General features: G+C 39.0%; 1 protein-coding gene across 3 annotated transcripts in view; it reads left to right on the top strand.

Moving 5' to 3' along the window:
• RBL15 (RHOMBOID-like protein 15) overlaps positions 1-26,436 on the top strand; it is a 74,550-nt gene that overhangs the window by 4,390 nt on the left and 43,724 nt on the right. Inside the window, exons 2-10 of one of the 3 annotated variants that reach the window (XM_087696224.1) lie at positions 3,657-3,822; positions 3,902-4,205; positions 4,318-4,350; positions 5,083-5,174; positions 5,385-5,458; positions 5,575-5,657; positions 5,747-5,819; positions 5,958-6,133; positions 20,844-20,995. In XM_087696224.1, coding sequence (XP_087552350.1) covers positions 3,657-3,822; positions 3,902-4,205; positions 4,318-4,350; positions 5,083-5,174; positions 5,385-5,458; positions 5,575-5,657; positions 5,747-5,819; positions 5,958-6,133; positions 20,844-20,856 — 1,014 coding nt within the window. In that variant the 3' untranslated portion in view covers positions 20,857-20,995. Of the gene's footprint in view, positions 1-3,656; positions 3,823-3,901; positions 4,206-4,317; positions 4,351-5,082; positions 5,175-5,384; positions 5,459-5,574; positions 5,658-5,746; positions 5,820-5,957; positions 6,134-20,843; positions 20,996-26,436 lie in introns of those variants that run through there. The other 2 variants (XM_087696222.1, XM_087696223.1) reach the window with 2 other exon arrangements.

The following is a 26,436-nucleotide window of genomic DNA, read 5'->3' as shown; positions in this document are numbered from 1 at the left end:
TTTTAGTGTTTTCATGCAAAGGTATCATGCTCATTAAGGCCATTGATGCCTCTGCCTGATGTCTTATCATCACAGGACCTTTCATGTGGGAGCATATGTGGTAAGTCATCATAGACATAGGAGTCGAAAATGTAGTGCAGGTGGTGATATATAACGAAAGCAATTGTGTGTCTATGGGGTGTATACTTGAGGGAGAGTTTCTTAGCATAGTATAGACTCCATGTGCATCCCATTGCCTTGACATGCTTAATGAAAATGTTGGGCAAATATCTTGGGTGAATGACATTTTCAAGACCGTAATAAGCATGGTAAGATTTGTGAAGAAGAGGCAATTCATCACAAGCATGTTTTGAGCCAATAGCACTCTTAAGCCATTGAAGTTCTCTATGACTAGATTTGCTTATACGTTTACTGTAGTGGAGAGGTTGATACAGATCCATTCAAATTTGATATGGACCATTGCATATCAAGAGTGGTTTACATGAAGTGAGAGAGAGTCTCCAAAGGCTCTTACTTTTAGGCGTAATATTTTAAGTGAGAGTTGGTGGGTTGAGACAGAGGTATTAGTGAAAAGTCTCATTCCTATTTATATTGTATTGTGCATCATTGATATGGAGGGGAGTACTTTGGGCCTTCTATACGAGTATATTGATAAACTTAGCGAGGTCTTACTTCGCAACAGCTTTTTATCCCAAGATAAGTAAATTACTGTTAAACTTTTACATATATAATTATTTAGTGTTTACGACTCATTGATGATTGCTTTAACGCCTAAGTTTTCAACTTATTTTATCTATGATTCATCATCCTTTGCTCTCAAGGGTTGATGAGATACGTACAATGTGGAATGCATGATGGAATTGGTTTCATAAACCAATCCATACTATTATGCATATCTTGCATTTTCTTTGGTCGAGTGAGAAGCAGTATACTAGCAAGGAGTTGGAAAATGACTTTATGGAGTACATGAGGTGCCTCATTGGGGATGATCTAGATATGATGAGAGTAGAGGATGATTTGCTGGCATTCCGCAATCATTCTCTTCATTTTGGCCAACCCATAGCTAGGCTTCGAGAGATGTAGTTTCAGCCATGGTCTCCTAGTGGGAGAAATATGGCAATTGTGCTCCTACTTTGGTATGCGACTCGTGAATTTTATGTTTTGAATGTTGATAATCTAATGTATTATGCAACCTAGGTAATAGATTCTATAATCTATTGCCTACTTAAATGTTGATTTTGCGGCTTGCCTATTAGCAATTACCTAGTTTTGATCTTTTAAATTTAAATAAAAATGCATTACAGTTCGTGTTTTCTCACAAGGTTATAGTTCAGGGTCTGCGAGGAATTGGAGCACATGGGCCCTTTTCCACACAAAAAAGGGAAACAAGCTCACAATTGCCTAGTTGGAGCGTTTAGTATTTTGCCATTTGTCATTGCTTGGAAGTTGGATTGTAAATTGTGATATGTATTAGTATGAACATCGGACATTTTGAATCTTCTCTCATATCTTTGTTTTGTTTACCTCTATAAGTGAATGTCGAGAAAATTGATTAAAGAAGATGGTAGACATCGAGGAGATACCATAGGAGCGGGATATCTATTCCATGCTCTATGAAGAGCTATCAGCACCAATGCACGAGACTCGTGCACAGAGGAGAGCCAGAGCTACTAGAGCCAGGGCCATAAATGCTTTTGCATTACAAGTAGAGTTAGAGCTTGAGCTGAGGATGAGGCTGAGGCTGCGGCTGAGGCTACTTTATCATCTTCTCAATCAGGGTTCTTGGAGTCGGACAAGGAGATGAAGCATGGATCCTCGAAGTCCGGATGAGTCATTTGACATGACTCATGATACTCAGGAGTTAGTTTAGTATTGCAAACTGCAGTTGCGAGTAGTTCATTTGATGTTGATACTTATTACGCAGTAGTTATTAGAGTCTAGTACCCAATGCTCGGTGCTTACACTAGACTTTGGAGTTTGGACAGATTATTCAAATAACATAGTTACATATTTCATTGTATCTTGATTTTACTTATTATGCATCTTGGTTCCACTGTTCTTGATGTCAGTCTTCAGATCATAGATAATTCACGAGTTATAAATTATAATACATTTTGTTGTCTTAAGTTTTGAAAACTGAGTCTTAACTGTGTTAAGTTGTCTTAAGTTTTAACCATTGAGTCTTAACTCTTTACTCGTGAGTTGTGACACGTGTAATGAATCATGATTTCAATCATATAATATCAAGACTCAAAGTTTTGTATGAAATTTGGATACATGTCGTTGTAGACATTGATATTTTTGTTGTAAATTCATGTCCAATTAATCATGAACTGACCCCAAATTGATATAAAAGTATAGTCTTAGAGCCACGGTAACAACAATACACATTTGCATACATCTCACAATGTCATTGTACATTGAGTAGTGACCCTATGACAGACATACTGTCAACATAGATCTTGGATGTATATTGAATACATCCGAGATCCACTACATACGAGAGGTGTCCATGATTGGAGGAGTGGAAGCGCTACCTCCCCCTTGAGCATCAGTCAATGCTCTAGACCCTTGCTCTGCTGAACTTGATTTAGCCTAGATCAAAGTCGGCTCTAACTGAAAGACATCTTAGTAAAGTTGCAACAACTGAGGATGGCCTGCCAAGTCATCCTTTTCCATCCACTTTGCATCTATTGGTGAAATAATACTGAAGCTTCACTAAGAAGCATATAGAAACTTTACCTCTAACTTAACTTGCCTCAAGCCTCCACTTAGTTGTAGGCCTTTCTTCTCCTTAAGCATTGCGATGCTTTATACTTTCACATTGTTGCTATTCTAACTTAACTAATATGCAACATTGCAACATTATGCAATCAGTCAAGAAAACAAAGGTGCTAGCGCTCATTATAACATGTTCTGCTTCATAAAAACTTATTTCCTTATCAGTCTTCACTAGACCTTGTATAACTATAGAATGTGCTTGCTTGGATAGGCATCATCATAATCACAGAGTGGGCGCTATGTTATGGATCTTATGTGGGTGTGATATGCTGTGCTACTGGTTAACATCAGGTGCATTTTATTGTCGTGTAAATGAAAAATGGTGCATGAAAACTACATCAGATGACGATAGGATGTTGTTGGTCAGGCCACCACAAAGAATCAACATTAAGTTGTTAATTAGTACTCTTGTTCTTCCAGCTTTTTTACTCATCTCATGGCAGCCTGTTTGTATTCAACTGTGACTCATGTATTGTGCCTGTTGTACACAAGTTTGTCCCTGCTGTGCACTTTTTTGCTTTTATCCTCTGAGGCTGCTTACACTTTCAATGAACCATTCTAGCCACAGGCTGTTGAGGCTTGACTCATTTTAGAACGAGCACATGTAAGCTTATTTGCCAAATAACATAAATTCAAACCTGCATGCTAAAATGGCTTGGGCTTGTTTCCTTGTTTACATGGTTGTTACTTCTTGATGAACTTCCTGAATCTTCAATGAGTTGCTCTTAGCAATGCAAATGTTTTAGAAATTTAGGTTGGCTTCTTCTTCTTAGTATGTTGATGTCAACATGTGAGGAATTGGGTATGGTTCAGGATGTTGAGTTTTTTTTACTGTGGCTTGTCTCTGAATCCTATTTTTGATATCATAATTGTAGGCAAGTTTTACCACCAGAGTTTCACAGTGGTGGGTGGCAGTGCCTTTTTTCACATCTGCCATAGTCATATTGTGTGGAGTAGTCTATATCGTGTCTTTGTTGGTGGGTTATGATTCTTTTGAACAAGTATGTTTTTTACCAGCTGCAATCATGTCAGACTATGAAGGTATGCCAATGATTTCTGAATCTTAAATATCATATTGAGATAATAATGATACTCAAACTGACAAGTATAAGCATGGCAGTGTACAGGATTTATACATCAACCTTATTTCATGTATCAATCTTGCATTTGGTGTTCAATATGCTAGCACTTGTTCCAATTGGCAGTGGGCTTGAACGCATTTTGGGTTCTGTTCGATTTATGCATGTTCTTTTTATTCTTGCAACCTCCAATGGGCTGCTGCACCTACTTATTGCCCTGGTAGCTGCAAAAAATCCAGTTCATTCGTACTCTTTCTTTATGAGGGAATGCAGTATAGGATTTTCTGGTATGATCTTTGCTATGATCGTCATGGAAACTAGTCTCAGTGGAGTGCAAAGCCGCAGGTGAGGACCTATTGGTGGAGTCAAAGTGTCTATTTGTTTCTCTTTTTATCATTTTAATTATTATTTGGTGCATTGAAGCTTACTATCATCATTGCTTTATGGGTTTCTGCAGCATTTTTGGACTTTTCAATGTGCCAGCAAAGTGGTGGGTTGTAGTGCTTTTTCTCTTCTGAATTTAAATTGTATTTGAAGAAAAGAGGAAGACACCAAGTATAAAGAAGCAAGTAATAAAGGGATGATCTAGCCAGCTAAGGGTTTATACTATGTCTTTGAAATGTTGTCGTGGCTTGTTTTTAATTTTTAATTTTCAGAATGCCGTTCACTAGTCTACAGATGGCTAGTTGCATTCACCCCAGCACTAGATGCCTGGTGGCTTGAACATTGGAAACACTTGGATGGGATGGTTTACAATGAACAGAATCACATAACATAGACATTGAACACCAGGCTCTAGACCTGCAGTAGAAAAGGAAGTCTAAGCAAACTCATCTTGCTTCATCATATTAATTTTAAAAAACTCATTCAAACATGGGTTATGTCAAAATGATATACTAGGTAGGTAAGTGGAGACTCTGATCTCCAGAGGATAGACCGGAGCTCTGTAATTAATAGTTCAGAGAATATTTTTCTTAATTATCTGCATCTGATTTTGGCTCCTCCGATGCAAATATCTTCTGGATCAATGCATTCATTCTTATAATGAAAATGGTGAACCATAAATGGATATCTTAAATTCTCCTTTGTTTTTCTCAACTTGTTCCAGTCTACGAGCTTTCTTTGTGCATTTTCTTTTCAAGACATGATGATGGGTTTCTATGTGGTTTCGATGGAGGTTAATTATAATTTTGACACTGAAATCATTGATGTCAATGTACAGGTATGCCTGGTGTTTGCTTATCTTGTTTCAGCTACTTATGCCAAGCGTGTCGTTGCTGGGACATTTATGTGGCATTTTGTCGGGATTTGCATGTAAATTTTCAAGTGCTCCTCTAGTAATGTCTTTTAAATGTTTGTGCCTTTGAGTTATAAAAAATAGCTCTATGCGAAAAAAGAAAAGTAGGCACATTTGCAAAATTGTTATCCAAATTTTCATCCTTTTATATTATCAGAAAATAGCACAATGTGAAAAAATAAAAAACCGCAGCATTTACGGTATTATTCATAATGTTTGTGTGGCAGATACCTATGGTCTTTTCAACCCCTTGCTTTTTGGGTCATCAACTTACTCTGCGATTGAGAGCTCTTGGCTTTTGGTGAGTTGATGTTTTTGACACTTCCCATTTCGTGGACTTGTTCCTGTCGTGTGTTGCCACATGCTGTGCTTTAGTGTTGTGCCAGCAATCTGGTGCTATTTGTGATTCTGGTTTAGGCCAGCTGCGTGAGAAGACCAGGGTTTATCATAGGGGGAGGCGTGCCATCCGTATCTCTTCCCACAGTTTCCTATTCTGGCAGGTATTATGTTATCTCTAAATCCTCATTGCATGAAAATTTGTGGTCCCTAGTATGCAGGAGAGGCTTTCTTAGTGGCACTGGTTCTATAGCAGAACAGGGCTTGGGAATTTATGGAGAGGTTTGAGGTCTTGGGTACCTGAAAGAGAGACTCCAATGGATGAGGTAGGACTTACTGGAAAATTTTTTCCAGTAAATTTATAATAGTGCAATCTCTCAAATTGTTATTGATGACATTGATGGGTGCTACTGCAAATTCACCTTAATCTCATTACAGCACTTTGATGCTGATTTTGCATACAGAGATTTCCAGGCAGAGGTAGAACCCTTGCTTCTGGAGTAGTACCTGCAAACAGGCCAACAGCTGGAAATGAACCATCATCTGGATTGCAGGCCAGGCTATTGGATAGAGATGGTCAAAATGAAGTAGACAGAGATTCGCCTCATTTTACAGAAACTCCTGCAAGGCCAGATGCCAGGTTTACTTAACACACTATTTTATTTTGCCAGGTGTTGAATTCCTATTCTCATCGGAAAGGTTGGTTAAAAGATTTCAAAATAGCAACTGTGTGTTTGTTCATGTCTTTGTGTGATATATGTATGTAAATACATATATTTCTGTGCTCATGCATCTGCAAATCAATTTATCTTTCATTTTATCTTGATCTCTGCACATCTGCTGTAAGAAACACAAGATGATGCATGCTGCCACTGACTCACATTTTTGTGCCGTGTGACATGCTGGTGCTGATTAGTCACAGGCTGTTCAGGCATTCAGCTTTGTGGCCAGACCTACAATTTTGTTTGCAACGCTTCTGGTCCAAAAGATTGAAATGGCTATTCACAAGCCCAACTCTTAGAAACTTACATTGTGCAAGATGTCGTAGTTGTAACGCTTGTGCAAATTGTGAACCCTGATATAGTACAAGCAATCTAAACTTGCACATGCTGGTATCCTTCTTTTTTTGGTCACATATGCAAATTATATTGACATATGAGTATGCGAGTTTGTACATACAAAGGGAAAATCAAACTTAAAGAGTTTTGCAGCATTCTCAAAGCTACCAACATTTGATCATCCTTAACAAACTTAATTAATGGGAGGATATCCTTGACGATTGTCACGGGGACGTGAAATTTTTGAGACGCTTTAATCTTGCTAGTAACATTTGATTAAGTCAATAATCAAATGTGCAAGGTTGTTAAGCACGTGTTGCACATGGCAGTTATTTCATGATGACATGCCAAGGACCATGAGGATGTAGTGGGTGTCAAAGGCAAAAGTTGTGACAAGTTATGCAAGTTGGTTTTAGTTCATGTCAGTTTTGACACAAGGACAGTTGTTTGGTGAATAAGTGTCAGTGGTGACACTAGAGCTAGTATTAATTTATTAATTAATGCTAGTCTAAGGGCCAATAGAGGTTGGGGAACCACTCTAGGTTGCAAATGGCCCAGCCAATTTAATTATGGATAGGTACATTTAATTTTGGGCAGGGTTAGAAGGGCTGAAATTAATTTTCAGAATTAATTAATGCTAGTCTAAGGGCCAATAGAGGTTGGGGATCACTCTAGGTTGCAAATGGCCCAGCCAATTTAATTATGGATGGGCACATTAAATTTTGGGCAGGTTCAGAAGGGCTGAAATTAATTTTCAGAATGAATTAATTTTGAAAACTAGATAATGGCTGGATAATGCTGAAAATAGGTTTAGAAGGTTGCCACTTGGCACAAATACCCATGCAAACTGAGAAAAACGTTTTTGGGCTTGGTTTGAGCCATTCAGTTCAGTTTTTCAACCAGAGAGAGAGAGAGAGAGAGAGAGAGAGAGAGAGAGAGAGAGAGGGTGTTGCTGGTCCAATTTCTGCAGTGGAATCAGCCATTGGAGGCAAGGAACAACAAATAGACGCCATCTTGCAGCAGGCGACATCAAATTGAGGGTCATCTAGGGCTGATGACGGCATTCAGCAGTAGACGACAGTATCTTGGTGCTCCAGGCAGCAAGCAACAGCATTTAATGCTGATTAGGGCAGGTCACAATCAGATTTAGGGATTTTCTTGCATGGGAACTCTGAAATTTTCTCTCTCTTTGGCATTCTCACCTCCTCCAATCAATTCTCAAAAGATCTCTACATTTTTCAGCCTTTGGAACAGATCTCAACTAGACTTGGCGGACAGCAGGGGAAATTTTGCTGTAAACCCTATTTTTCTGTAGAAATTAGGATTTAGCAAGGACATCATGTATAGAAATCAGCATTTTGAATTTGTGGAATTGTTAGGGATTTCAGATGCCAGCTGATCCATTGTGAATTTGGGGTAGCATTTGGCTAGTTGGGGTCCCATTTGAGCAAGTCCTAAGTGAAATTCAAGGGGCAATTGACTTGAAGTGCTTACCAAAAGGGGCACTAGTTTTGGAGCACCAGCTTTCATGTGCTTGTACTTAATCCATTAGCGAATATAGTTAAAGAAATACCAAAAGGGACACTAGTTTTGGGGCATGTCAATTGTCCAAGATTATTAAGGTAAAGTGTGCATTTCAGTTTATGCTTATTTATTGATCGCTATAATTTAGTGCTTGATCAAGAAATACTACCGTATCGCGGAAGTAAGCTTGGTTTTAGGGACTTGGTCAAAATGATCAGTTGGCTTAGCTATAATCAAAGGAAATACCTTTAAAGATCACTCACTCCTAGATTAGCCTAAGAACAACCAATTTGATGGCATTTCAAAAGGCCAAAAAATTAGAAGGCACCTTTCTTTACCCCCAAATAAAGCTTGCCTCCAAATGCTCTTATTGTGAAGATCAACTTTGATAATCTAGCCCTCTGCTTTCTTCTGAATGGGAAAACACTCTTCTGGTTGCAGAAAAAGTGAAAAATCTCCTCTGAGCTATTGTGACAAAAAGGACAGATATCGTGTACTTGCAGTCACTCGACCAACATGCTCTTGAGTGGCAACTTATTCAAGACCAGCCTCCAAGAGGAGATTATACTTCACAAAGGGTGTAGCCTTTCAACCTCTCATAATGATCTTCCTTAGCTTTTTGATAGATATGAGCCTAAGCGAGGTCTCGACACTAATGGATAAACATTTAACTACTATGGTACTTATAGACCATATGAGATTTCACGGGCCGAGTATGATTTGATTCTCATGCATTGAGCCCACCAACAACAACTAAAAGTAACATTGATTATTCACCTTTAGATTTTGCTCATAGGTCTAATGATTTTTCAGGAAAGACGGAACTTCCATATGGGATTGGCCATCCTATTGGAGAGAGAGACATGGAGAATAAACCTTCATTCACTTCCCCTCCTACCACATTGGTGTCAGGTACACAAGATGTGCAAGAAGAAGGTACTCCTTAGTCCACTGATAACAATCTAAGTCTTGAAGAGGATAGATACTTTTATTTAAACACTAGAAGAGTTATGTATTAAAAACACTTAAATTTTCCTCCTCAAAGATTTCCTTTAAGTTTTCTTTCTGAAAATTAGTTTAAAGTTGGTGCTTCCTTATTTCCATCATCATCACCATTTCAATTTCAACAAACTCATTAATCCCCATTCACTTTTATTCCTTTCACACACAATTTTCAATCCCACTCATCCCTCCCTTCTCTTCCGTTGCCCCTCCATATTCACATTTACACCATTTTCCATCCACAACCCAATGATTCATGAAGACCTATATGCAAGGGTATCCTACCCACACGTCTCAAGCTCCACCCTACTCTCCCATCTCCCAGGTGGCCATGAAGTTTGCTAACATGTCAATACCAAGCGAACCAACCTATACCTTTTCGGCATGAGGGCCACACACCAATATATCATATGCTTTGGGACACATCTCTAGAGTCACCATGCTAGACACTTCGATGCCACATGTAGCACCTAGTTCCTTACATTCCTATCCTATGCCACCCACCTATCCCCCCCCCCCCATCTCACATAGCTTTTCATCCATCTATATCAGTCAAGCATGCGCTTACAGATGAGATTGGTTTCAACAAGTCTAACTTTACCACTTGATCCAATTTCATGCAACATGTCTTGGATTTCCAAGGTTGTGGGAACTTGTTCAGGGGTAGGAATCCTAGCCTGACCGATACTAGCTTTCATATGAGGTTGTTTGCCCTTAGAAAAGTATAAATGTCATAGCCGTAGTTAGGTTGATGCAAGGTCTTATGCCTAAATTTTACTCTCAACTCCAACATTTTGACCTTGCATCTAATTGTTGGGTACATCTAATCAATTTCTATATGGGTCGCGATTGTACCCGACATATTAACCTTGACCATGAGCTCAAAGAGTTCAAATTGATTGAGAGGGATGATTTGATAGTTAAGTTGGCTGAGTATTGGTGCTTGCTCATTGAACACAATGGTTTAGTTCTAGTTGCTGTGACTGAGCATGGGGCCTGCCTTTCATAACAATAGCAAGCTGGTAACTGGGAGGTGCAAATAGGGTTCTAGGTGCATTTAAGTTATCGCCTTATTTAAGTCTGCCGTGTGAAAATATCCCAGATTGATTTCCATAGGGATTCCATTCTTTGGTGCGACAACCCAATGATACATGTGAGTTGTTTTTTCTACTCTGGTTAAAAGGGGACTTAGAACCAATTATGAAATCAAATGAACACATGTTTTGAAATCCCAATCGATACTTGTGGAGTTGATTATCCCTCTTGGAAAGAAAGATTCATTTTGTTCACCATAACTTCTTCACCCAAGTTAGTTGATGATTAAGTCACTTTGTTCATGAACAAATTGCCACAAAAGTATTTCAATTTTATCCAACAAGTCATCTCACAGTCCCAATTACCCACCTTCTATGAGTTTGAATATCAACTTTTGCGTTTCATGCAGTTGTTTGATCAATTTGATGATAAATGCCAATATTCATATTTAGAGGCAGACTTGACTTCCCAAAAGGTGAAGCAAGGGGTGGAAAGAACAATACCAAGACTGAGTTGTGTAGTGAGGAGCATAGTAACTCCTCTCTAGGATTAAAACCGAGTTGCAAAGTGTCCTAAAAAGGAATAGATATTATTAGCATTGCCATAAGATTGGCCATTTTGACGACGAATATCGAGTGGACCCTCTTCCCCACCTATGAACTTGAGCACATCAAGCAAAGGTATTACTGCCCCACCTCCATAGTTGAGAGGGGGTCATCCTCCACCCTAACAGAGTAGATCCACTACTCACATGGCGGTAGGACTATCTACTCTTGTTGCACTCCAGTTGTTATCCAATTGGTCCACCACTATGACTACTATGGACTTAGGCCCTCAAGCACTCCTTGTCTCCCTTGAGGATAGACTTGATGAGTCCCCTTCTCTTTCTATGTGGCTCTCTACGTTGAGTGTACAACTAGAAGCATTTGAGCACACTTTCCCTAGAGATTCTTCGATCATGTGGATCGTGGAGCCTTCCTTGGTTTAAATGTTGGCAATACTAATGGTAGACCTGCCACTCCTTCCACTTGCATATCTGTTGATTCTTGCAAGGCACGCTCTAGCCTATCTTCTCTATTTGTCTACATGTTTCAACTCTTACTTTTCTACATCTTTAGCATTCGATGGTTGTGGAATCATCTCAAAACCCAATACATCATACTTACGAGGACTTTTCATTGAAGTTGAGGTATACATATTTCATGGTCTTATGTTGTATTTTTTGTTCCTAACTTGTCTTTTTATGTTAGTACTAACCTCTACGGGACCTATTGGTGGTTAATCAGAGCAGAGACTTGGATCATTCGGCACTCCTTATCTTGGTTGCTCTTCTTTGATGAGGCTTCACACTTTGGACCGACATGGAGTCTTCTTCTCTTGAGGCCGAGTTCTTGCCTTCCTTGAGGTGACCTTGGAGACCATTTATTTAACAAGTTTTCAGTCGGAGACATGCATCTCACTCTTCTTCTTTAAGTGCTTCTTCTCCCTCCCATCGACATTGAGTTATTGGGAAAAGAGAGTGCTTACTTCTCCTTTCACCATTTGGTGGTGGAGGGGCTGGTCTCTTTCTCTTGGTGTTTATAAGATTTTGATTACTTTTTCAGTGCCATTATCAAGATAATCATGATTGTAAAAGGGCACTAGGGCAAGTGAACAATTTCTCTGCGAGGGCACTGTCCAAGTGGCATTGTTGCACAGCATTTTGCTTGAGCATGACATTTTGCATTGCTCTTTGCATTACCCCATGCATTGACATTTTGTTTTTGAAAACATGCATTTGTGTATATTTGTCCCTTTTTGGTCAAGAGTGGTCAACTCTAGATTCACCATGTTTGCAGTAGCTCACATGGCAGCCTCCCTAGGTAGTCTATGGCAACATCACACACATATCCTCCATATATTCTTTTTCATCGACATCCATGGGTGGATAGGATTACTTTTTGTTTAGTTATGTGTTGGATTTGACCATCCCTTTTATTTTCCCTTTGGGCACACGTAATAGGATTTAGAAAAAAAACAAGGAAAGCAAAGTTGAATATGGTTTTATCTCCTTTGTAGGTCTTGGTAGGCCACTTAGCAACCAACGAGCACCCTTTGTTTGATGCCTTGGCCTCTCTAGGGTGATCCTTTGGGCTCCCTTGGTAAGATAACCTTCGCCTCGATAGTCTTGGTAGGTCTTTGGGCAGCCAACATGCACCCTTGGCTTGATGCTGTGGTTGAATAGACAAATGTTGCTCAAACTTGGTTTTGTTGATGCTCTGTTAGTCAGTCGCCATGGCTTGGAGAAGTACAGTAGAGTCAAACACCGGGTGTTGGACTTGTGCCACATAAGATTGCAGGTCCATTAACTTCTCCTCAAAGTTCATTAGGATCTCTTTTTTCATACAATCCATGCCATGGCAGTCCGTTCTTGCACACTGCTATGCATATAGGAGGGAGAGGATAGAGGTGACATGAGAGTAGCTCAAAAATAGTGGTTTCAACCTATTGAGCCATCAAAATTAAGACATGCATTAAAATTACATTCTCATGCATTGATGCCTAAATTTAGTCCATTAAAACGGACACGAGGAGGTGAAATTTTATTGCTTTGCTTAGCATTTGATTAAAAGTTAATCAAATGTGTTGATGTGACTTGCACATGTGAGATGCAAGTTAATTGTTTTAGAGTGTGGGGCATAAGACCCTAAGATATTAGTTTTGGTGTCAAAGGCAAAAGTTGTAATAGGGTATGCTTGATAGGTACTAGGTGGTACACGGTGTTAGATTTGGGCCTAGACTAATTTATTAGCCACTAATAGCAATGGTGATATTAGAGACTAGGCATTAATTAATTAACTAATGTCATTCTAAGGGTTAATAACTGCTCAAGGATACTTGGAAGACAAATTGACCTAGTCAATTTAATTATTGGGTAGAGCTATTCTTAAATCCAAGGTGCAATAGATGAGAAAGTATGCGGGCATACCAAGCCGTGAAGCTTGTTTTAAACCATACAAAGCCTTCTTGAGACAACAGACTTTGTACTTAGAGTCTTTAACTGCAAATCCTAGAGGCTGAGAAATATATACCTCTTCAATGAGATATCCATGGAGAAATGTTGTCTTGATGTCCAACTGATGCACCTCCCAGTGAAAGTGGACAGTAAGGGCATACCAAGCTCGTGAAGCTTGCTTTAAACCATGCAAAGCCTTCTTGAGACGACACACTTTGTGCTTAGAGCCTTTAACTGCAAATCTTGGAAGTTGAGAAACATATACCTCTTCAGTGAGATATCCATGGAGAAATGTCATCTTGATGTCCAGCTGATGTATCTCCCAATGAAAGTGGGCAACAAGGGCAATAATACTACTGATGATAGTAATGCGAGAGGTAGGGACGTCTCCTCAAAGTCAGTTACTTGTTGTTGGACATAGCCCTTGGTAACAAGGTAGGCTTTGTACCTGTTAGTAGAACCATTTGACTTTCTTTTAATTTTATGAACCCATTGGTACCTATTGCACGCTTATTGTGAGGTAAGTCACATAGCTCCCAAGTGTCATTTTGATGGATGGAATCAATCTCTGCCTTCATTGCTTCCACCCAACAATCATCTGAAAAAGCATCTTTATATCATAGAGGTTCTTCATTGCATGATATAGCCATCAATGCACATGCAAGAAGATTACCTTGATCCTTACAAGTAGAGGGTTGTGTGCGCGTAGTTAAAGGAAGAGGTTGTTTGTTGTCTCGAAGAGTGTTTAGCAGCCAACGAGGGACTCTTTTAGGCTGCTGAATTTCAGCCAAAGGAAGAGGCTGTTTGGTGTCCCAAAGAGTGACTAGCAGCCAGCGAGGGACTCTTTTAGACTGCTGAATTTCAGCCCTTGTATGCTCCAACTGATCAAGAATAGGGGGTTGCTCTTTGAATGTCACGAGAACTTGAAATTATTAGATGCTTTAATTTTGTCGATAACATTTGATTAAGTTATTAATCCAATGTGCAAGATTGTTTAGCACATGTGATGCACATGGCTGTTATTTCATGGTAATAGGCCAAGGACCGTGAGGATGCAGTGGGTGCTAAAGGCAAAAGTTGTAATAAGTTATGTCTGATAGGTACTAGGTGGTACCTGGTGTTAGATTTTGACCTAGACCAATTTATTGGCCACTAATATCAGTGTTGACATTAGAGACTGACATTAGAGACTAGGCATTAATTAATTAATTAATGCTAGTCTAAGGGCTAATAAGTGCTCAGGGATACTTGGAAGACAAATTGGCATAGCCAATTTAATTATTGGCTAGTGAAATTAATTTTCTGAGCACTAGAATAATTATTGCTGGATAATGCTGGAAAATAAGTTTAGAAAGCTACCACTTGGCAAACTTGCCCATGTAAGTGGAAAAAACGTTTTTAGGGCTAGTGGAAGTCTATTCCAACTATTGTGAGAGAGGAGGTTGTTAGAGAGCAAGGAGAGGCTATTGATGTGATTTGCAACACCAAGGATCAGTCATACAGCATGTGATAGTAGTTTGGAGCTGTCGAAAAGTAGGTGATAGTAGCCCAAGGTCTTTCTGGTGCAAATGACAGTATATAGGATGGTGCAACAATCTTTTTGGTGGTCCTAAGCTGTAGTGACGGCTTTCATGGTTGTTTGAGCAAGATAGCAGTAGTTTTTCAGCATTTCTCGCGATGAAACTATGAAATTTCTCTCTCTATAATATCCTCTCTCGTCCCCTAGTCATCTCTCAAGTTATCTCAACATTCTTCAGCAGTTTGAGCCATAAGAGAAAGAAATTTCAGTCAATCTTTGTTGTAAATCCTAATTTACAACAGAAATTAGGGGTTTGATAGCCACCTTGGGATGCGTACTGTGAATTGAGGGCCTAGGACTTGAAATTTAGTAGTTAAAATTGAGGAATTTCAAGGAGAAGAAGCTAGCCAGCCAACATTAGATTTGGGGCTGAATTTGTCTTTCAAGGAGTAGGAAGGCCAATCCCCAAGCAAACCAAGGGGCAAATTGGTTTGGAGGCTTGTTGGTCAGTTTTGACAAAAGAGGCACTTGGATTAATGGAGAAGATTAGATGATCTTAGTTGTACTTCTCCTGTTTGCAATAAAAGTTAAAGAAATACCAAAAGGGTGCCAATTTTGGGACGAACTGGGTGTTTATTGTCCAAGATTTTTTTAAAGATTGTGCATTTCAATTTGTGTTTATTTGTTGATTGTTGCAATTAAGTGCTTAATTAGGGAATTACCACCCTCTCCAAGAAGGAAGGTTGGTATCAAGGTTCCATTGTGAGGATACCACTCAATTCCTTGATTTGGTGGGCTCGAGGTACCTGATTAAATGTTAGAAGCTGTGCACTAGTGTTGAAATCGTATTTAGTTGAGCATTACACCAAGAATGTTTTTAGATAGTGAGATGGGATCAAGTAGAGACGATGCCTCTCAATCTGAAAATTCACAAAGTGTTGGGGAAAATGCAATGCTTGATCTTGGACAAGGCACACAACATGGACAGTAAGCTGATAATGTTAGTTGAGACCAAAATGTAGGTCCTTCTAGGTCTTCTGAAGCTAATGATTAGCAAGAGGAAAAGGAATTTGATGACTAGTGTAAAGATCAGGTGAGGATAGCAACTGAAATGTTAATGCAATTGGCAAATAATTCTCAGTTTATGCGCTTTTTGAACCCTTAAAGGAGACCAACAAAGGCAAGAAGAGGAAATCAACTTCAAAAGCTTTGGAACATGAAGATGCACTAAAGGAAGAGCCAATACAGCAGCATGATGTTCCAAATGTGGGTACTGAGCTTAAGCAAATGGTTCTAGTGGGGCAATTGATACATATGCAAGGCCAACTTAGAAGTGCCAATCCAATGCTTTTTGGATAGTAGGGCATGTATGCAATGATGGGGCAGCCATGGTACTTTGGTGGTGACACTAGTTTCCATGCTATGGTGGGCTTGGGACCAGGTACGTAGATGTATGACACAACTCCCTTATGGTATGTAACAAGCAATGCGTGGTGTGCAAGGCCTGATGCATTCGGGTATGGTTGGTAATATGCATAACCCCATGTATAACAATGTTTGCATGATGTTGGGGCACTAAATAGCAAGTTTGGCAATACATATATGCAGTCCACTATGTTTGGGACTCATGGTATTAATGCTGGTCATGCAAATGCTCCGTATAGTGTTGGTCATGAGGAAAAATGCAGCTAGTAATGCATGCAATGTATGGGAAAATGTGTATTGGTATGGCAAGTAATATGCAGATTCCCATGCATAGTCACATTGTAATAGTCCAAAGTATGCAAAAAAGAACGTTTCCTAATGCATATGGTGCTCCTAGCATGTCAGGTACATGAGGGCCGGTCAACTAGATGCAATGTTGGATATTAATTAAGTTGGAATTGCAGTAGTGTGAAAGTATAAAGCATCGAAATGCTTGAGGGGGAAAAAGAACTACAATCTAGTGGAGGTTTCAAGGTAATTAAAGTTAGAGGTAAAGTTTCCATATGCTTCTTGGTGAAGCTTTAGCATTGTTTCACCAATAGATGCAAAGTGGATGGAAGAGGATTACTTGGTAGACCATTCTCTGTTGTTGCAGCTTTTTCTAGATGCCTTTGAGTTACACCCGACTTCAGTTCAAGCTCAGTCAGGCTTAGCAAAGCAAGGGTTCGGAGTATTTCCTGATGCTCAAGGGGGAGGTAGCACTTCCACTCCGCCAGTTGTGGACAACTCTCTTATATAGTGGATCTCAGATGTATTCAACATGTATCCAAGGTATTGTGTTGACAATATGTTTGCCATGAGGTCACTACTTAGTGTACTAATCACTATGAGATGTATGCAGATGAGTACAAGTTTTACCCGGGCATTGACAATATACTTTTGTATAAGCTTATGATCAATTTGATTTGATGGTGAGCAACCTAGTATGAATATGTATGTGTGTGTGCATGTGCAAATAAACCTTGTGCAAATGAGGCCTATGCAAAGATTGATGAGTTTGCACACTCTATCTTACCTCAAGTTTCCCCATCCATATGTTTGAGGGACATAACTTGTTTCTAACAAGCTCAAGTCAAATTTCTACTAGAGCATAAATGTAGCATGATATGGTTACTATCTTGATTCAACTTTAGTAAGCAATCCACATGGATGCTGTCACCAATTATGATGTTCTTTAATGCTATGTTTAATTAATGACATCTATCATAAGATGAGGGGGGATGAATGATGAGTCATAGGAAGGGCTAACCACCAAGATGTTCATGTAGAGATAAAATGGTGGAATGGAATACTATAGATATTTTAATACAATGTTCACTATCGATGGTATGATTTGGTCTAAAGAGTTTATATTGGATTCCTCATTATTGGTAACATGTGGTGTTGTGCTCCAAGTATCTCATGGCTATTGTGTCATGCATGCTTTATGTTTAGAGAAGATACCTCTACTTTATATATCTATTGCTTCGTGTGTGCTACAAACATCTTCTTCTCGTAACTTGCCTTGTGTCTAAGTAGATATAGCATTCCATTTGTAGAGTACAGAAACTTGTAACTCTATAGAAGGCTACTAATTGTGAACATGTGTTAAACATGCCTCAATCTAACAAAATTTAATCAAAATATTATTCTCATGTGTTTCATTCCTACTTTGGATTGGGGGCTTTGGTCCATCTAAACTAGAAACTAACTTGCCCTGTGTCTAAGTAGATATAGCACTTCATTTGTAGAATATGAAAACTTGTAATTCTATAGAAGGCTACTAATTGTGAACATGTGTTAGACATGCCTCAATCTAACAAAATTTAATCAAAATATTCTTCCCATGTGTTTTATTCCTAAGTAGGATTGGGCTTTGGTCTATCTAATATACTAGAAATATTTGTAATATGGTTAGTATATGAATTGATCTACTTGTACTATACCTACAATTTTGATACACAATGATGCAAAAGTCTTTGTTCTTTACCTTGTGAATGAGTTGCCTTTCTTAGCTTTTCTGGCTGCCAAAGTCTAGATGTTCATTCTTGGGTTTTGCATTTCTCATAAAGTGTAAGGTATCTATACATGAAATAGTTTCAAAGATCTTACTGGTTTAATATATAAAGAGTTTGTAATCATGACTTTCTCCATATGTCATCCTTAAGAGATCTTATATTTTGTTACCCCTCTCTCTCTCTCTCTCTCTCTCTCTCTCTGTTTGGTTTTGTATTCTCATATTACAATCCATGCCTCATTCAATCTTTTAGAAAGTTTATTGATATAAGTGTACTTTTACTATGCTTGCTGACAAATTTTAATATTTAGCTACACAATTATTTTGAATAATTTTGAGACATTATTGATAATATACTAACTATTTTGTTTGCATTCATGGATTAGTACATATGTCTATATGCATAAATATTTGCAAATTTTATATCTTTAACATGCATATAGATGCATGTCTACACACAAGCATACTCATGTGCACACATGCATACCTTGCACATGTCCCCACAACTTGCACATATCTATGCATATATACATTTGAGTTGTTGAGTAAATTTTTAAACCAAGCATGCATAGTATAACATGATAGAGAAAATTCAAATGGAACTTAATGTCTCTCTTACTATTAATTATCTTTAAAATAAAAGCTTGAGATTGAGCATTAAAGAGTCTTCACATGTGATTTGATTAATGAAATTTCAAAGCTTTATCGAAAACTTATCATTATCCTAGATCATTTAGATCTTGAATGTGTTGCTGTATAAATTTTCAAATTAATTATTACTTTCAATAATAGTCGCTTCATCTTCACTTAGCCTTTAAACATAGCCTCTAACTTTTCTTGCCTTGGGAGGCCCTTGTGATTACATCACCTTGTTATAATCAATTTGCAAGGAGAAACATTTTTAAAAGAACCATGGTATGTCATGGTCGATATCCATATGGTTAATGCTCATAAGGTTCCATCCGATCTTAGTGATCCACTGTAGGTTTTCTGCATATTGAACATGATAAACTTGGTTAGCAAGTATTGTGTGGAGGGGCAGTCTTTGCATCAAGCGAGATGAAATAAAATTATGAGTAGAACCATTATTAAATAAAATTGTAATGTCTTAGCCATTTATACACCCCATGGTCTTTAAAAGATCATGCGGGCCAAAAATAATTTTATTAACGGAACTATTGTTGCTATTGTTAGCATTAACCAAAACATTCTTCGAATAAATTTCAGAAGAAATACTTGGAGCCTCAAAAGTATTTATCGAAGTCTTGGAAGTAGACTTTGTCTTTTTGTTCTGGGGACACTTATGATCACCGCGAAAATAATGCATTTGGTGGTATTTGAAACAATGGCTCTTCAAGCGATTCTCGCTGCAAGTGACCTTACGCTTGCTGTCTTTTTTCTTGTGTAACTCTGAAGTGGATTGACAAGTTGTTATCCAGGTAGATGAATTCTTTAACTTAAAGATTGAGACAGCTCGATGGGAACTCCCAATCGACTGGCTGCCCCTACTGTTGAGCTAAAAATGCATTAGCTTTACTTAAACAACCTCAAAACTTGCTTAATTAATGAAGAAACCTAGTTTATTTAAAAGAAACGCGATCCTAGAGAGTTTGTGTCCTATAAACACAAACCCACTTGGGAGAGCCCAAACTTTCTATAAATACGTATACTGCCCTCCATTTAGTTCCATAATCCTGTTTTTGCAGATTTCAGGTGTTACAGCTTGCTGCCCACACACCGTTTGCGGAGGACATCTCAGCCGAAGCTGTCCATTGCTGTCTACATCAGTTGGCGCCTGATTTCCAGCCCTCTTCACGCAATTCGGAGTTGATCCCAGCCAGGCGACTGTTGTTCCTGCATAGACTTGTTGCCATACAGCCTACCATGTCATCATAGCCCTGCATTTACTTCCTGCAGGCTGTCGCCCAGCTGTCTTGCCTGTCGATTGGCAATTTTCTCTCTCCTCCAGTAGTCGCGAGCTCCTACAGGCTGTCGCCAAGCTGTTCTGCCTGTGTTTTTTGGCAGTTTTCTCTCTTCCAGGCTGTCTTGCTTGCGTTTTTAGTTTCTCTCTCTCCTGCAGGCTGTCTTACTTGCGTTTTTAGTCTTTCTCTCTCCTCACTGCGGTCTGCATCAGATCCAGCTTCTCACTGCTGCGTTTCCTGGTTTTTGACATCCGGAGGCTGGTTTGTTGCCAAGCTGTTCTGCCTGCGTTTGGCAGTTTTCTCTCTTCCAGGCTGTCACCAAGCTGTTTTGTTTGCGTTTGGCAGTTTTCTCTCTTCCAGGCTGTCTTGCTTGCGTTTTTAGTATTTCTCTCTCCTGCAGGTTGTTCTACCTGCGTTTTTAGTATTTCTCTCTCCTCACTGCCGTCTGCATCAAATCTGGCTTCTCACTGCTGTGTTTGTTGGTGTTCGACATCCGGAGGCTGCCTTGTTGCGATTCGGGATTTGTTCATAGTACGACACACTTTTCAGCTCATTACCCTTGCCTTGATCCTTGAGATATAGGAGTTCGAGGTTTAGTATTCATTCATTGTATAGTGTGTTTGCTGCATGAGCATTGTATATTTAGCAGTTACATCACTTCAGTTATTTTTTGTGTTCATTGTCTTTGAGTTACCCTAACCCTAATCGTTTTCCTTTATCAGTGTGTGCTTTGTCGTACGATTGTTATTTGTGTTTTTGTGTCAGAGTATTTCTTTACATGGTATCAGAGCTTGGTACTCTTTGAGAAACCTAGGCCTTTGATCTGAAAGCTCTCCGCAAGAAGCAATAATAAGAGTAGGTTCAAATGACTTTGAATATATCAACACAAATTCAGTCTTCAGAACAACCTATGCCAAGAACCGAGCAAGAGAGGGCAGAACAACTTGCTCCACAAAGTTCCGACATAGTGGAACACAATTTTGATAACTCGGAAGAAAGGCTATACAAGCTTTCCACTGAAGAATATCGTGTGATCATGGACTTTAGGCGAAAGAAGATTGAGGAGCTTGATCGAAGGATTGCCCTTCAGGAGAAGCTACTCAATGAAGGTATGCATGAATTTCTCTCTTCAAATGTTGCGCATAAATCTGATGATATTGTAGGATTGTCAAGACCTCCCTCAGGAATGGGCCCCCCTATTGGAGAAAGAGATCTGGAGTATGTTTCATTCTTTCATCCTCTTCCGTCCACTCCGGTGCAAGATACTTTAGATTCATCTTTTGTTTCTTCGTCTTTTAGCTCTTTTGCTTTGCAATATACTGGTAGAAATCATGAGGAAGATAGAATACAATCAGTTGACTACGGAAAAGTTCTCGAGGACCAACTCCCGTATGTTAACATACATCGTGGGGATTATAAGAAAAAGTCAGGTTCCTCTTCTTCTAACCTTCCTTCTTTTCAGTTTACTTCTCAAAATCAGAATGAATTTGGTGTTTCTATTTCTACATTGCACGGTGCATCATCATCATCATCATTTCATTTTCAATCATTAAATGGTAAATATGAACAAAATGCATATACACCTTTCACACCACAAATTCAAAACCCACCCATCCCACCACATTCTTCTGTTGCTTCTCCACTTCTTTTTACATCGTTTACATTTCCCTATCAAACACCTCATGTTGCACATTACACCGCACAGGGGGGATCATGGAAACATAGGTATGTAAACGCCCCGAACAACGTAGTATGCTTAACAATTATGATATTTGCTTGTTTTCGAGATTTAATATAAAAGAGAATGAACACTTAAAGCTGAAAATGAAAATTACTCACAAAATTACAGCCATGAAAATGTAAAAGTAATGGAGACAAGATTGAGGGTTGAAGATGGGCAACCCCCCCCGAAGGAATGTATTTCTGCTCAACCCAAGTCCCTTAGGGAAGAGCTCAGTTACAATCAACCTGAGAGTGAGAAGAAGTAATTCTCTCTCTCACAAGATCATGCAAAGATGTACAAACACACATGCATTATCTATTATGCAATGATAAGAACTGATTTCTTTACAATATGAGAGAAGAAAAAGGGAAATTCAGCCTTTCTCCATCGTTGATCGGCAGTACATGGATAGGGCTTACTTCTTGTAGCTAAAATGGAAGAAAGAGCTCGAGAAGGAGGTGCTGTAATGAATTTACAGGCTTGCTGTCTTGTAAAAAAAAACAGTGATAGAAGAGGGAATATGGAGGAATTTGATAATGGAGAAGTGGGGGATGATGATGGGGATGGATGGGGCCAGTTTCTGGCTATCTGTGGGTGTTGTTCATGAGTTTACAGCAAAGAAAAATGATGTTGAATGAAGAAAAACGAGCTCTTATTTATAGGAGAAGGGAGAGCTAGTACAAAAGGGGAAAGTGGAGTAGCACAAGACAAGTGTCCAGCCACATGTCATGAGATGTGACAAGTGGTGGGACACTTGGAAACTTGTGTGACAAGTGTCTTGACACTTGTCTCTTCTCTATGGCCTTCCTTTTTGGGTTGAATACTGTCAAGAATAGAAACAACCAAATTTAGTAAGCACAGCCAGAGTACAGAACTTACTATTTTTAGAATGACATCCCTATTTTTTAGGACTAGCATTTTTAGGCTAATTCGAGGCTCCTAAATTTTAGGGACCTCCTAAAATTTAGGGATCTCCTAAAATTTAGGGACCCCCCCAATATGGGTATCATATGAAAGCTTTTTCCGTGTACATCGCAAAAATGGTATCCGAATCTTCATGTGACTTTCCTATGCAAAGAAATGTGCATTTCAAGCTTTCAGCCCACACATGCACATTATACAAGCATTTCATGATCATGCCATCTTGTTGATTGTAACTGTCTGTTCTGGTGGATCTAGCCCACACTTCAAGGCCTCAATCCTTTCTGTGTGCGAGTCTAACCCTGATATGCGTGAGTTCTAGTCACAGGCGCCCAATCGGGTCATATAGGTGGAAGTGTGAACTATCTTTTCTCTAACCCACCGCGTGGGTCCACCATAACCTGTGACCACTCATCAGTGGCCAGCTCCAATGCACTTTTCTTTATATCTAATTAGTGCAAAGGAAATAAATTTAATAAATCATTATATAGACAAATTAATGAAAAAGGATACAAATTCTGTTTCTATAGAGTTGTGACAGCATCAGTGGCCAGCTCCAATGCACTTTTCTTTATATCTAATTAGTGCAAAGGAAATAAATTTAATAAATCATTTTATAGACAAATTAATGAAAAAGGATACAAATTCTGTTTCTATAGAGTTGTGACAGCCCTCTGGCTTTTATTCAGCTGTCCTCAGCTGAAAAGCTTCTTGATATTGCTGTAGAATATTTGGGTAATCCTTCATGAATTTTTCATCTACCCACTGTGCATCTGTTGTGGGTAGATTCTTGAATTTTAGTAAGAATTTTCGTGTCACAAGGCCACTTCTCGTGGTTCGATCCTTGAGAAACAAAATCTTTTCAGGTTCCAAGAGTTGCTCTGTTTCTTCAACTTCTGGGGGATCTTCAGTAATGGGTTCCTTTGGTTCTGGTCCTATGTAAGGTTTTAGCAAACTTGCATGAAAAGCATTGTGTATTTTCCAATGAGTAGGAAGCTCAAGTCGATAAGAAACTTTATTTATTTTCTCAATCACTTTGAATGGTCCAAAGTATCTACTGGAGAGCTTTGGAAAAGATGAAGTTTGACTAGAACCTTGTTTGAGCCTGCTTTTATCAAACTTTAGCAAGACATATTGACCTTTTTCAAAAGCCAAATGTCTTCTTCGTTTATCTGGTTGCTTCTTTTGTCGCTCTTGGGCAACTTTGATAGTGGCTCGAACTTGATCCATTGCGGTTTTTAAATCTGAAGCAAACTCATCAGCAGCAAAAATCTTATCTTTAGTGCGAATAATTGGAGGAGGAATCACTTTATCCTGTACTATTTCATTTGGAGCTTTCCCTGTGGATGAGTGCACTGTATTGTTGTAAGCAAACTCCAATAATGGAAGATATTTCTCCCATTGTGACTTATGTTCACTAACATAAGCTTTCAACATATCCAAAAGAGTGAGATTCATCACCTCTGTTTGGCCGTCAGTTTGAGGATGAAAAGCTGAGGAGAACTTTAAAGTGGTTCCCAAATTCTCAAATAAAGCACGCCAAAAGTTACTTGTGAATTTGGAGTCTCTATCTGAAATGATCTCAGAAGGCATACCATGTAATCTGAAGATATGTTGAATGAAAAGTCTTGCAGCTTGTGCGGATTTCAATGTTTTATGACATGGAATAAAATGGGATTGTTTGCTGAATCTATCAATTATGACCCAAATCATATCATGACCTTGAGGTGTTCTTGGAATACCTGAGATGAAATCCATTGTGATAGATTCCCATGGATCTTTGGGCACTGGAAGAGGTTGCAACAATCCTGGAATCTTCTGCCTATCATATTTGGATTTTTGGCATACCAAACAAGCCTCAATGAAGTTATGTGTATCTTTTCGTAATGTTGGCCAATAAAAGTAGCGCTCAATTGCACTTAGAGTGGCTGCCCTCCCTCTATGCCCTGCATAAGGGGGTTCATGACTTTCTTTAAGCACCTTTTGTCGAACAGGAAGAGTGACACAAAGGCGATTGTTCATGAGAAGGTAACCGTCTTTGATGGAATAATCTGGATGAGAACCTCCTTGCTGTAAATTTGACCAAATTGCTGCAAAATCAGTATCTTCATCATAAGTATTCTTCATCGTTTGAAAATCTTCATGATGAGCCACTGTAATAGTTGCAATGCGAGGCACTCTAGAAAGTGCATCAGCAACTACATTTTGTTTCCCTGGAGTGTACATAATTTGAAAATGAAACATAGACAAGAAATTTTCCCATCTTGCATGTTTCTCCTGCAAATGCTTTTGAGTCTTGAAATACTTCAAGCTTTGATGATCGGTTTTAATAAGGAATTCATTGCCTAAAAGATAATGTTTCCATATCTTTAAAGCATGAACCACTGCTAAGAGCTCCTTTTCATAAATGTCATACATTTTCTCCACATCATTTAGACGGCGGCTTTCAAAGGCTACGGCATGGCCTTCTTGATTTAGCACTGCACCAATACAATCACCGCAAGCATCTGCTTCCACCACAAATGGTTTTACCAGATCTGGAATGATAAGAACAGGTCCAGAAGTAAGAGCTGCTTTCAGCCTTGTGAAGGCTGCCTTCTCTTTTTCCTTCCATTGGAAAGAGATCTTCTTCTTTGTAAGGTCATGAAGTGGAGAAGCCATATGTGCAAAATGCTTGATGAAGCGGCGGTAATAAGAACATAAGCCAAGAAACGATCGCACCTCATGTACATCACGAAGATGAGGCCATTCTTGGATTATCCTAATCTTTTCAGGATCCATCTGAATCCCTTCAGAAGAGATGACATGCCCAAGATAATTTATTTTATGCATGAAAAATTCACTCTTTTTACCATTTACCAAGAGTTGATTTTGTTGTAGTAATTGTAGAACAATTTCCAAGTGTTGATGATGCTCCTCTTCATTCTTGCTAAAGACAAGAATATCATCAAAGAAAGTACCGACATATTGTCGATGCTCTCTAAAGATGCGCTCCATCATTCGATTAAAGGTGGCTGGTGCATTGGTTAATCCGAAAGGAACCACCAAGAATTCATAAAGACCGTATGAAGTGCGGAAAGTAGTTTTGTGTACATCTTGTGGTATTACCCTAATTTGATGATAACCACTCTTTAGATCAATGCGGCTGAAAACCTTTGAGCCTCCTAGACGATCCAAAATGTCGTCAATTCTAGGAATAGGAAACCGATTCTTCACAGTGATTTTGTTGAGGGCTCGATAATCAATGCACATCCTGAATGTGCCATCTTTCTTTTGAACAAGAAGAACTGGTGAACAAAATGGTGAGCTACTTGGCCTAATTAGCCCACGGTTGAGTAGGTCTTCGACTTGCTTTCTGATTTCTTCTTGTTGAGGACGGCTCACACGGTATGGTGCTATATTAGGAGGAGAACTGCCCGGGATAATATCAATATGATGGTCTTCTGGCCTTTCTGGGGGAAGCTGATAAGGAAGATCTTCCGAAAAACAATCTTTATACTTTTCCAAGAGCTGAAGTTGCTCTTGGTTTTCAGCATTCATATTATCTTTTACATCAGTGACATAAAGCAGACAACATTGAACACAATCCTTAATTGCTCTAGAGACTTGCATATGGCTTACCATAGGTATGGTGTCTCCAGAAACTCCAGCTTGGATCTCGTACTTCTTGCCTTTGTTGGTGAGTTCTACCTTCTTTTTCTGAGAGAAGATGGTTGAATCTACTCTATGATTCCAGGGCATGCCAAGAATCACATCGCAACCA

Source organism: Lygodium microphyllum, chromosome 16 (genome assembly GCF_053477565.2).
Source record: "Lygodium microphyllum isolate KBCC chromosome 16, Lygodium_microphyllum_v1.1.10, whole genome shotgun sequence".
Classification (NCBI taxonomy): Eukaryota; Viridiplantae; Streptophyta; class Polypodiopsida; order Schizaeales; family Lygodiaceae; genus Lygodium; species Lygodium microphyllum.
This window is presented reverse-complemented; position numbering and strand designations above follow the sequence as displayed.